The sequence below is a fragment of the Dama dama genome, chromosome X (genome assembly GCF_033118175.1).
Source record: "Dama dama isolate Ldn47 chromosome X, ASM3311817v1, whole genome shotgun sequence".
Lineage (NCBI taxonomy): Eukaryota > Metazoa > Chordata > Mammalia > Artiodactyla > Cervidae > Dama > Dama dama.
The window spans coordinates 108816399-108830255 of NC_083714.1; the positions used below are offsets into that span (position 1 = coordinate 108816399).

Genomic DNA, 13857 nt, shown 5'->3' on the forward strand with positions numbered 1-13857 from the left:
TCAGAAGCTAATCACTTAACAAGTTATAATAATCATAATATGCAAATACAAAAGTAACTATTTTATTACACTGCCTTTAAATGCAAATCTAGGTTATTTTAAGCTATACATTTTTTAAAGAGGACTTGCTGAACATACACCTACAATTTATATAATTTTACTTTCATACCTTAAGTGAAACCTGTGAATGAACTCTTCGAAACTATAATGTAAATTATTATAAATCTGTATTTCCTCCCATCATCACAAGCTAAATAGTAGATATATCATATGGGTCTATCAATGGTCTAGTTTTCATCACAATTTGAGAAAACTATTTGAAAAAGCATAAGACAGTATGAAAAAGTCTCTAATTATGTTAATGCAGACATAGAGGCTCCTCAGCTTCACTAGTCATGCAGCAACTTCATTTGGGAAACCTCTGATTTAGAATCAGTTCAACAGTATTTTTAGTCAACTTTCCCAACTGCATTACCTAAATTAAAAAGCTCTTATGGCCACTGGCATTGAAAGGCCTGCAAAGCAAAGACTGGGGCTCTGCCACTTAGTATTCAGTCATGTACAGAGGCTTCATGGTCTGCAAACTGAGGGTTCTTTCACTAAAATTATGTGTTTGTCTTTTTTTAAACACCATAAACAACTTTGTATTGGGGTACAGCTGATTAACAATGTTGTGGTAGTTTCAGGTGAACAGCAAAGGGACTCGCCATACATATACATGTATCCGTTCTCCCTCAAACCCCCCGCCCATCCAGGCTGGCATGTAACACTGAGCAGAGTTCCCTGTGCTATACAGTAGGTCTCTGTAAAGATAGCAAATTTCCAAAGTAGGGTGAAGGAAGTTATTTACTTAAAATCTCGGCAACTAAGGAAGCCAGGGAATTAGATGCAATAAAGAATAATAATAGAATCACTAAGTTACAATCATAACAAAAGTTCTCATTTATTAACTACAAATTATACCTTAGCACTATAGGAATCCTAACAAAAATCTCATGCTATCCTTTTAACAATCCTTCAATGTTTAAACACACTGAACCTTCAAAATCCCATCCTCTCACCTACCCAAACAATTCTCTCCTTTTTCTCCTGTGTTAATTTCCTCACATTACCGATTCAACCTGTAACCACTGATTGATTCACACTTTGATCACAGTCCCTTCCTTGAAAGACTTGGCTTTAAGGGCATCACTCATATTCTCCTATATCTCCTATTATCCTCACAAGTCACTCCTCTTCTAGTTTTCTTTGTTAGTTTTCCAATTTTCTGACCTATTATATTGGAATGCCCCAAGGCTCAGTTTTGAGTTCTCTTTTTTCCCCTATCCTCACCCCTTGGTGATTTCATCCAGTTTCCTTCATCTTCCCCAGTTTATCAGGATAGCTTAGACTCCCGTTTTCTCCATATCCACTCTATTACCTAATCCTGTTGGTTCTACACCCAAATGTACCCCAAAGTTGACCATTTCTACTGCTGCCAGCCTGGGTTGAGCCGCCACCATCTCTTAACATGGATTGTAACAGTAATCTCCAAATGGGTCAAATCATTTGTACTTTTACCTCCTTTAGCCTATCCACTGTGTACTGGAGAAGATCTAGTCAGACCACCTCACTCCATTCAAACCTCCCTATAGTTTCCCATTTAACTCAGAATAAAATCCAAAATCTTTATACAATGGCCTACAAGGCTGAAAATGATTTAGCTAGCCTGTGTCCAAACTGGAACACATCTACCTCTCATCCTGCTCAGCCATGCTTTTGTCACCTTGATAACCCTAAATATGCAAAACATGCTTCAGCCTTAGGGTCTATTGCTCCTTGTTGCTCCCTAAACCTGAAACACTCTTATCACAAATATCTTCAAGTGTGTGTGTGTGTGTGTGTGCGTGCTCAGTTGCTAAGTCGTGTTCAACTCTTTGTGACCCCATGGACTGTAGCCCACCAAGCTTCTCTCTCCATGGGATTTTTCAGGCAAGAATACTGGAGTGGATTGCCATTTCCTCCTCCAGGAATATCTTCAAGGCTCACTTCTATAACTCTTTCAGGTCTTTATTCAACTACCCCTTCCAGTGAAACCTTCCCTGACATTCCTATTTATTACTGCAACTCCTCTACCATCAATCTCTAGTACTCCCCAGCTCCATTTTCTAGTATATTATTCCAGAGAACTAATGGTAACATTAGCTTATATTCCATACGTAATGCCTATTTATTATCTGTTTATGTACATGAACTAAGACATTTTAAAGTTCTTAGAAAAAGAACTTATTTTAGTTTTACCAATAGTAAGTCAAAGATTTCCTTGTCGTAGACTAATAAAAGGATAAGCAATTTGGCAAGACATATTTGCAACATTTCTTTTAAAAGCTCTTTGACCCTTCAGTTCTGCTTTGGTGCACCTGCTCCATGGAAACAATCCAAAACATAAGGGAAAACTATGAGGATAAATATTCAGAAGTAAAAACTTTTCCTCCCACCAGAGTAAATACTTACCACTTAGAATAGCACTTGATCGAAGTAGGCAATATTTACAGAAATGAACTAAGAAACATTACTATAAATGCTTAAGATGCCATTGTAAATTAGCAGTGAGTTTTGGGGAATTGTATGATCTATTTTCTTTTTTTAGAAATTTCTAACATTACCTATGTGTGTAAATCTTATATGAGAAAAAAAAAATCTACACACAATACTGAGTCACAATGTAGTAATCACACTGTAGTACTATAAATGCTTATAAAAAGTTTCCCAAACTTTTATTTCTCCTCTCAACATGCATAAAATCAAATAAAGACAACTATTATGTGAGAAGCCAACAAGGCAATTAGTCCTTCTATTACCTGAGTGGAGTTAGATAGTTGGTTTTTCCACGGCTCCTCTGCGCTGCTGGTCAGGTTTGTGCGGTTATGAGGTAGAGTGAGTGCGTTTCGCTGCAGGTAAGGCACGTTTCCATTACTTCCACTTCCTGTTATGTGATTATTGCCTATCAAAATAGTGTCTGTACTTCCCAGCGTTCTTGATGTGCTACAGGGAACATGGCCTGCAGAAAAGGGTCCATTGGCCAAAGGCTGCCCAGGGCAGGCAGGGCGGACTCCTGGCTGAGACACGCTAGGCACTCTGGTCAGAGCAAGCTGTGGCTGCTGGCCAGAGACTGAGTTTGTAGGCAGTGATGAGTCAGCTGATGGCCCGTTAGGAATTCCAGTAGATCGTACCTGTGCAACTCCTGTTTGTCTCATCTGTCAAAAACAAAACAAAACAAAACATAAATGCTGCCTGTGTGGCCCATAAGGGACAGAATCAGAATATGAAGATACATAACAAGATAATCTTTGATTTTACCCTAACATTTAATTTCTCTAGGTTAAAAAATACCTTTTTAAGACAAGCAATTGTGTTTCTTCACATTCAGATTAGCTTCCTCAGAAAAGCAGGAATCTACTTAATCTTAAGAAATATCTTTTTAGTAAATGACAAAAGAAAGCAGTTGAAAATTATGGAAAAGAAATCAAATTTACAGATCTCTTCCCCATCACAAAATAGGGGATCTTAAAATTCCATTTTATCACATTTATATGCCAGATTCTCTGAGTTAAACAAACTTGAAAGAACCTCACCTGAGTTTAGGATGTAGTTTGTTAAGTTTTAAATAATATAGATAAAACTCATGCAAAATAACATGTAAATTAATACTAAGCCATGTTCAAAATCAAATTTATAGCTGTTTTTTCCTCTAAAAATCTCTGTCCAATATCAGTATTTTAAGAAGCACAGATAATTAAATCCCACCAAACACTAGTACAAACTAGAGGTGGGCATAAACATATTCTCTAAAATGATATTCCAGTCAACAAAAATATTCAAATGCTAACAAATTTTAGGGGGAAAACAATGCTGTACACACTTGGTGTTGCTGCATTAAGACAAACTGACTTTCCAGCTGTTCCAGCATCAGTTTCTGTGCTGGATTTAAATTATTTCTATTTGCACGGAGCTGTTCCAAGTGCTAGAAGAAAAAGAAGAATGCAGTCAAAGACATATCTAAGAAACAAGCTCATTATTCTAAGCAACCTTTCTATAAAACTCTGAATGCTGTCTAGTCAAAGATACTGATTTCTGACCAATGGCAATCAATCCCAAAATGAAGTCCTTTAAGAAGTTTGAGAAAGTTAAGGAATAAACATTTATCTCAGAAGGTTTACTGTAATGGGATCTTTGAGATAAATGGGCATGAGATTTTACTCATCAATAATTATCAGGATTTACACAGAAAGTTCTTTAAGCTTAAAAATGCTTTATGACAAGTACTAAGAAGCACTGTATGGAATAGGAAAGTCTGAAGACAATCTAGCCAAAACTACTAATTTGCCTAAGTAAAAGTATGACACCTACATAAAGAAAACACGATGTAGTCACAGAAGAATTAGGAAGCTCTTAATATATTGACATGGAAAGGTCTGCATAATACACTATTTAACAGTATATACAGCATTTTATCATTAGTATAAAAAGAGAAGAAAAATAATAACATATGAGGGAAAGGAGACGAGTTATTTGCTTGGACATGCATGACATCTCTTGAAAGATAGATAAGCAACAAGAAATACTGGTTTTCAGTTAGGAGGGGCACTGAGTGGGAAGGGACAGAAGTAGGAGAATTTATTCTATATACTCTAAACTCATACTTAGGTGGTTTGAACCATGAGAATATATTGGGGGGTGGGGCAGAGGTAAGTGGGGAAAGAAAAAAAAGAATGAATTATCTCTATTACTCTGGTAAATGTGGGCTCAATTTACTTATGTACCTATTAACTGAGTTTACTGCCATTCAGTTTTAAGAAGTAATACTTAAAAAAACTTAGAACTTTAGTACCTCTACTTTTCTTTAATAGGAAAAACAATCTGTCAAAAGCATGTTTTACATACCTGTAATTTCTGTGGTGTCATACACCATGAATGACCTTGTTGCTGTACTGGAGGATGTGACACTGCATGGCCACTACTCCAATTATCAGAAGTATTCTGAGGAAAATTGATTAAAAAAAAATTAAAGAATATTTGGTTAAATCCATAGAGTTAACAAAATGACTAATGGAGGTCAAATGACTATGAACTGGAATATTTACATATAAAAAAGATGTTATGACATTTAGTTCTTTTAAAAGTAATTTTACATGCATAGTAAATTTGGGAACTTAAAACTTAAGAAAATATTGATTCTTTAATTAGCCACCCAAAAAGGCCCACCCCTAAACTATGGCCCAAATGACTAACCTAAATACCACACTGTCCACTAGGTTCAATGTTATTTTAATGTCAGTAGAAAGTGATGATGAAAAGTTGTGTTGAGATCTTAACGGCAGGGAGATGAGTAAAATGATTTGATGAATGCAAATTTATCCCTACTTTCCATATTTAATATGATACTAAGAATTTGGAATGAAAAAACTCAAACCTTTCACTCATTGATGTCCACAGATTTAAAATAAAGGACAGGAGATGTTCAAACTGCACAAGTTCAGAGCAGTTAAGAATTTCTTTCTTGACTGGGATTTTCTATTTCTCTAAAACATATACCTTTGTTGGACTAGATGTTCTTTTCCTCTTGGCAGGACTGGACAGGTCATCTACTTGGCTAGAAGGAATCATGTGTAGTGGCAAGGATTGCTGTGAAATTGGTGTCTGACTGAGGCCTAATACAGGTTCAGTATTTGGATGATGAGGTTTACATGCCTAAGAATCACAGAAGGAAGACAAAAATAGGGTTCTATATATTCTTAATTCATTCCTTCAAATTATACAACTTTACAAGCTGCATACTTTTCAAATCTATGTGGACATCGCTGAATGGTAATTATTGAAAATCAAATGAATCATCAGTGGAGGAATGTGTACCTTCCTTTGAAAAACTTGTTTCAAAAATTAAATAAACAACTGCAGCATGATGTTAAGAAATTTCCTTCAAAACCATGAAAATGCATAAAGGTCCTAAATTGGCACCCCAAAATTTCTTCCCATATCAGAGGGAGTTTTAATTTGATCTAAATTCCCTTCACAATTAAATCAAGAGTCTTTTCATAAATAAAAGCCTCCTGTGCTTAGTAAAATACGCTTGACTACTACAGATTGAAAAGAACCCTTAAAGCTGGGCACCTGCAGAACATAACCCAACTTCTCACCTGCTGTGCTGTGTTCATGGCACCCTGCCTGGAGGTAAGCTCTGCGGGGATTGGTAGGCTCCACGCCTCCTCAATACTAGGAAGTAATTTAGTTTTATTCTGTAGACTACCTTGTGGAAGGTTACACAACTGAGCCTAGGAAAAATTATGTAAAAAGCAAATTTAACACAAGCCTACTTGAGTAAGAGCAAGTCCACTAAATCTTCCTAAATGCTATAACTAATTGTTTTTAAGAAAATAGATCCTTAATTTGGGGTTTCAGAAAGATACTAAGTATAATGAGGGAAACGGGAAAATAAACCTTTGTGAGAATTAAAACAAAGCTGAGCTCTGTTTTCAGAGTTCTTATAGCTGTCTTCTCATGAAACTCCAAGCAAGAGTGAAAGACAGTGTTTGTGTTCTTTTCTCTAAAATGCTATGACAACTTAAAAATGTAGACAGTACATAGAAAAAAATTATGTAAATTAATATGTATTAACAGGGTAAATGCACAAAAGAGCATCTTTTTAAAATACTGTATATCTTACTTAAAATGAAAAGTAAAATAATATTACAAGCTATGGTATGTTTACAAAATATGGAAACAAGTTATAGACATCAAAACACAACTAGACAAACTTCCCAGCCACCCTCCTCCTGCCTGAGTGTCATGGGGAAACATGTGCCTTTAAAAAACTGCAATTTAAACATTTTACCTGTAAATACTTAATTCGTGCTGCAAGTGCAGAGGTATTACTACAACTTTTGCTTCTGGTTGCATTTAAGTAGCATTTAATGGCATCCTGAGGCTGGTTGCAGGATTCGTAGAGTGTGCCTAGGTCCATCCAGGCTGCAGCATGGCCATGGTCCAATTGTACAGCACAAATATAGGCCTGTAAAGCATCCATAGGCTGATTTTGCTGTTGATATAGCACGCTGGAAAGAGAAATTAAGAAAAAATAAGTCGACTAAAAAGAATGGCTTAGCTTTATAACATGATGTAAACCACGAAGTACATTATATGTGACGCAACTATCTTTGTATATGAATTATACCATTATTTCTACACAAAGTCTTACCCTATTGAACACCATGTATCTGCACTTGCTTCTGACTTATCAATAGACTGCCTGTAAGATATAAAGGCATCCTGAACTTTCCCAATACTTGAATAGCACCTAAGAGGGGAAGGGAAAAAAAAATAAGAAAATATGATTAATACACATTGATTAATTAATGTGCTGGAAGACTATGTCAAAGCAAATAAAAATCTAATAAGCAAACAGATTTATGTGAAGTGTGAATATACATGACAATAACACTATAATTAACCCTTCAATAGGCTATATTATAGACTATCTGATAGTGTTTATCACTGCAGCATACTTTAGCACCTATTAAAATAGTTAAATGCCATATCACTTCAATATAATAATATTGAGAGATACACGCACACCACTCTACTTATACAACTTGATCTCTGGTTTTCCAAAGAGTAAGAATATAGTTAAAAACCAAGAAAAACATTCTATGTTGGTTAAGACTTGCTGAATCAGATTTCGGTTTTCCTTTCTTAAATAATAAAAATAAAGGAAACAACTCTTTAATACACACAAGACACAAACATAAGAAATAATATCAAGCTGACTATCAAAAATAGTATAAAACAGGATTAAGTACAGTATTGAATGACTAGTAAGGGTAGCAAGGTATGATTAAAGTTTCAGGGAACTGGCATTTTTCTTAATGTAGATGTACCTCATGGATACATAAAACAGCAGGTAAAATTATAAAAATACAGAGAATATATTCTTCATGTTTGTCACTAAGGGAAAAAGGAAAAAATAAAACACAGTCCATCGTCAAGGAGTTTACAATTTAACTGAGGACTGAAGACACATTATAAATAGCATGATGCCATATCAAATGGCTAGCACAGATAATAACTGGTCTGAAAATTTAGGGTACGGCAGAAGAGACCACACTACACACTACTGGGTTTAGGAAAGATAGGAAAGGGTAAGAGTAAAGGATCTGAATGTGTGTAGATGCATACTGTTTAGATCAGTGATTTGCAATTACCAGCTAGTTTACAGTAATTTGGCCAAGCAAACAAAATGGGAAAAAAGACATATACAAACATACATACATACATTTTCCATTAAACCAATATTTGTATTGCAGTTGACTTACTCTGAAATACTATTGACTGAGTAAATAGCAAAAAAAAAAAAAAGTAAATGTCAAGTAATTCAAAAGTCTGAGAACCACTGATTCAGGCAGAGAAGTTGAGAAAAGGCATTTTGAAATGCTACTTGAATAGCATGAGCAAAACTTATATAAGTTACATCTTATATATATATAAAAGATATATCAGATATATCTTATATATAAATTAAATATATCAGATATATCTTATATATATGATAGCACAGATATAAGTGGTAGAGAATTTTAAATCCAACCCAAGAATATCGCGAAGTTTGCTCTTCTAACAAGGGGAATGGCACGATGAAAGTATTTTATGGGAATATTTATCTGCTAACAATGTGTAGCAATAAACCAAAAGTGAAAAAAATTATAAACAGTAAAAAAGAAGGCAGCTATATTTACTGGCTTGGAATAGGCCCAAATTAGGATGAAAGTAATGGAAGTGACAACAAAGAAAAAGGAGAAACAATAAACCAAAACACAGATAAAAACTTTGTGACAGACTGATTAGATATTCATGGGGGTAGGATTATCATTTATCTTTTAAGTCTGATAAATAGTGGGGGGGGGGGGGGGGGGGCGGCCGGAGATGGTGATATCATTGGCAAAAATAAAGGAGAAGGAGATGGTTCAGAGAAGAAAATGATGATGTGGTTTGAAATATGCTGACTTTGACATGAGATGTAGACATTAAAACGGGTAATGTTAGGTAAAGAATAGGAAATACTGTCCTGGTGTTTAACACTTTGAAGTGTAGAAATTGATATTTGGAATTCATCCATCTGGAAGAGAGGGTATAAGAACACAGGATACCTACAAAGGAGAGGTAAAAATAAGCCTGAAAAGTGAAGTGAAGTAAAGGTCGCTCAGTCGTGTCTGACTCTTTGTGACCCTATGGATTATACAGTCCATGGAATTCTCTAGGCCAGAATACTACAGTGGGTAGCCTTTCCATTCTCCAGGGGATCTTCCCAACCCAGGGATCGAACCCAGGTTTGATCCAGGTCTCCTGCATTGCAGGTGGACTCTACCAGCTGAGCCACAAGGGAAGACCATGAGATCACTAATCTTGGGGTTGGGGCAGTATAAACAAAGGTGAGTGACAGAACAGAGGCAGAGTCAGAGAGTGTCTGTAAACTGTTTTATGAGGAAAGAATTCAGGACAAGAGGGCATTAACAATGACAAACAGGGACAGACACCACAAAGAAAAGAAATGCTTACCCAATAGTGGAAAACATGCTCTGTTTGTTGTTCTTAATTAAATCAAAGCCAATCTCAGATTTATAGAGCAAATTCACCTAACTGCTGGGAGGAATAAGCAGTAAATCCCACAACCTATGTTTTCATACTTGATTCCTACAAAGTGAAAGTAGGGAACCAATGTGCCCAAATACAAATTCCTCAATCCAACTATCAAACACTTTTCCTCTAATAAAACTTAAACAGGCTCCCGTGAGACAGTACTGTGTAACTGAAAAAGCTCTAGGTGTTGAACCAAGGATCTAGTTCCTGCTCTGCTACTAATTACCTGCATGATTGTGACCTTGGACAAAGCATTTGACTCCTCTGAGTTCCCTTTCTAAAACGTGCAAAATGACAAGGGTGAACTAGGTGACCTCCTGGTCCCTCCTAGCTCTGCTGCTGCTGCTGCTAAGTCACTTCAGTGTCCGACTCTGTGCGACCCCATAGACAGCAGCCCACCAGGCTCCCCCGTCCCTGGGATTCTCCAGGCAAGAACACTGGAGTGGGTTGCCACTTCCTTCTCCAATGCATGAAAGTGAAAAGTGAAAGTGAAGTCGCTCAGTCGTGTCCGACTCTTAGCGACCCCAAGGACCACAGCCTACCAGGCTCCTCCATCCATGGGATTTTCCAGGCAAGAGTACTAGAGTGGGGTGCCATTGCCTTCCCCCTCCTAGTTCTAACATTCTATAATTCTGTGATTACACAGTCAATAACAAAGTGCCAGTTTAACAGCATTACCTCATTATACTTTCATTATGATATACACATGCCAAACAACAAACAAATGCAATCTTCCACACAGACCTGATGCAGAGATAAGTAACCAAGTGCCTCAGAAATATTAGGGTCATCAACTCCCAATGACATTTGAGATCTTCCTTCAGAGCTTTAATAACTTCTAAAATCTAATTTATTTATAAACATTTTCTCATGACAAAACAGACTTGAAGCAACACATTAGAAGTCAGTAAAAAAAAAAGGGTAAGAAATGTAAACATTAAAGAAAAAAGTCTAAAACAGTCCTCAAATTATATTACAGATAAAAAATACTGAACACCAACATGATAATCTTGAACCCCCAAACAAGAATAAGTATCCTTTATCTGAGAAGTCAGCAAAGTATATTTGAAAAATTCTATCCAGAAAGGTTCAACGATCCTTGAAATCTCAACGATTTCAAATGTAAAACCACTTGTGAGGTGGGAGGACGACACACCTCCTATGGAATAGTGCTCATTGAGCTGAAAATTACAAAATTACTAAAGTAGTAATTTGGGGGAATTCCCTGAAGGCCCAGTGGTTAGGACTCTGGTCTTTCACTGTGGGGGCCTAGGGTTTGATCCCTGATCCGGGAACTAAGAACCCACAAGTGGTGTGGCCAAAAAAACCAAAAAAAGTAATTTCTGACATTTCAAAATTATATATTAATTTTGTATGCATAGAATTAAGAAAAAATATATTAAAAAGACATCCACACTATTGTGCTATATTAAACTACTAATCTTTGTCTTAGATCAAAAGAAAAATACTTTAGGTACACATTCCTTTTAATTTATATTAACAGAAATTTTCATTTATAAACATTAACACTAGAGGCATGACTAAGCAAGACCCTACTTTACTACAAAGAGCTCCTTTCGGTCACTATATGAAGCCTCTCACTGCACAATACTAACAGTAGTAACAGAGTGAGCTCCAAAGGCAAATGGTGTTCAATTAGATCATTTATTCCATTTACTAAATAGCCATTTACCAGGTAATAAGATACAAAGATGGTTAAGATTCAGTTTCTGCTCCCAAAGATCTTTAATGAAAGAGAAAAGACAAAGTTTGGACTCTCAAGCTTTATTAATGAGCAACTGAATTTAGATGACTTTATAAGCCTGGCAAGGAATAACAAAATTACTACCAAAAATAGCTACTTTTCCACTCAACTAGTATAGGATATTATTAATGAATAATAAAAAAATTGAAACATCTTAATATTACTCCCTCTCATACAAATATACTTTGCTAAATTTAAAGAAAAAAATGAAATACTAAAATATAAAATACTAGAATACTAAAATTAATGTGACTATATGGCTAACTCACTCAAAGTAAAATACTCCTATAGAAAAAAAGAAAGGGAAAAAGTTTAAAATTAAAACAAAACAGTGTAATTTCCAAAGATAAAATTAAAACCTTTAGCATGGGAAGGTTACCTAAGAGATCTAACCTGGGGCTTTTCAACCTCAGCACCATTGACATTTTGTGCCAGGTAATCTTTTACTGTGGACAACTGTTCTAGTAGCATTCTCCATAGTTGTGATAACCTAAATCTCTCTACAGACATTATGAAATGTCTCCCATGGGGCAAAACAGCACCTTCCCATCCACCCTACCACCATTGAGAACTATCGATCTAATTCTCTTATCAACAGAAAACTGAAGCCTCAAAATGTTTAATTCTTCCAATCCAAGATTCCACAAACAGTAGCCAAGACTTGAATCCAAGTATCTCAGATAACTCCTAGTAGACTGATCTTTCTACCATACTGCAAAAGCTAAAACCAACTAAGAACTAAAATACAATCAGATAATGGTCCAAAAATATATTCTGATAGAATACATATACATGAGATATATTTCATATAATCAGTAAGCAGAATTCAAAGTACAAGAAAATTTTATAGACTTGCAAAAAAATATTTTCACTAATGTCACTTCTCCTTTCCAACGAATTGAATAATAATGTATCTACTTTCTCACTGTAAAACTTCAAATACAACTATGATTTGCAATCTACTATTAATGTCCATTCTAAGGTAAATATCACTAATCAAAAGGATAACGGGCAAAGTTCCATTAACTACTGGTAGTCATCAGGCAGAATGAAAAATTAATTCTCTGTTCTATTTAAATAGACATATGAACACTAGAAATCAAAAGGAAAGGCATTTAAATACCTGAATGAATAATTAGTATCTGCCAAGAGTTTTTGAAAACCAGCAATAATTTAAGTCAAATGAAAATCCAATAAGCAAAATAAGAAATATCCTGATGGACCAGATGATGGTATAAGAAAACCACCACATTCAGAAGTTCTTTTATTTTTTATCTAGAAATCTTCATTATAAAATATTTAAAAGGGAAAATATACTGATCACATTATTAGTAAACTGATATTTCAGATAATTCAAAACTCTTAGCTGCAATAAACAAAAGCAAAACCTAAGTTTCTGATAAATCAGTCTTACCTTCCAAGGAAATACCAAGACTGGCCAGAATTAGGATCTGCTTCCAAGGACTTTTGGAGATACTGAATAGCATAGCTTTCCTTGGTGGCTTTATCTCCCAGGAGATCCACAGTATGATGCATCCAACCTATAGTAAATGATCAAAAATATTTACATAAATGACTTAATTAATCTACTACTTAAAAGAATAGAGAGCAGAAACAAACACATAAAAAATACTCTTTTCAGTCAATTTATTCATTTAGCTTGGCATACACACTCCCCAAATTTAGAACTGTCAACTCAGTCCTAAAAAAGTTTTGTCTTTAAGGTACAGTCAAAGCAATGAAGAACTTTCATTCCAGAGAAATTAAAACAATTTTAAGTATTGACTTGTCACTTACTAGATTACAAACTATAGTTCTATTCTCTAATTTTTGTATTTGAAAAAATTTCAAGATACGAAACAAAGAATATAAGATGATAAATCTTATTTACTGTTTCATGGAAAACTTAATGTGCATTTAAAAATCTCTATTAAGAGGGATGGGATGGAGAGGGAGGCAGGAGGGGGGATCGGGATGGGGAACACATGTAAATCCATGGCTGATTCATGTCAATGTATGGCAAAAACCACTACAATATTGTAAAGTAATTAGCCTCCAACGAATAAAAATAAATGGAAAAAAAAATAAAATAAAAATCTCTATTAACACCATGTTTACTTCCAAGGAGTAAATATAAAGCTATATCATCAATGATAGTTCAGAGTAGCATACACAACATACAATCCTACCTTACTGGCACTGGCTACATATATTCACAACTCATGTAAAATAAAAATTACAATCATTTGACAATTTTTTTAAAACTCCAAGACTATAAGAAAGAGTCCATTCAAATGCTGAAGATAAAAATGGTACAAAATGGGTAACACAAATCTTTACTAAACAAATTTAGATGGTATACATAATCTCACTTATCTGTGGAATCCAAAAAAATGAAATACGCAGAAGCAGGGAGTTGAATG

The 13857-nt window shown here is 35.2% G+C and overlaps 1 protein-coding gene across 22 annotated transcripts in view; it reads right to left on the minus strand.

Annotated features, from left to right (window-relative positions):
• KDM6A (lysine demethylase 6A) overlaps window positions 1-13857 on the minus strand; it is a 180775-nt gene that overhangs the window by 45185 nt on the left and 121733 nt on the right. For 4 of the 22 annotated variants that reach the window (XM_061136678.1, XM_061136662.1, XM_061136660.1 and 1 more), the window contains 8 exons: window positions 12849-12975; window positions 7235-7333; window positions 6872-7091; window positions 6177-6311; window positions 5575-5730; window positions 4924-5019; window positions 3902-4003; window positions 2841-3236 (listed from right to left, as the gene is read on the minus strand). In XM_061136678.1, coding sequence (XP_060992661.1) covers window positions 2841-3236; window positions 3902-4003; window positions 4924-5019; window positions 5575-5730; window positions 6177-6311; window positions 6872-7091; window positions 7235-7333; window positions 12849-12975 — 1331 coding nt within the window. The remainder of the gene's footprint in view (window positions 1-2840; window positions 3237-3901; window positions 4004-4923; window positions 5020-5574; window positions 5731-6176; window positions 6312-6871; window positions 7092-7234; window positions 7334-12848; window positions 12976-13857) is intronic. The other 18 variants (XM_061136679.1, XM_061136666.1, XM_061136663.1 and 15 more) reach the window with 7 other exon arrangements.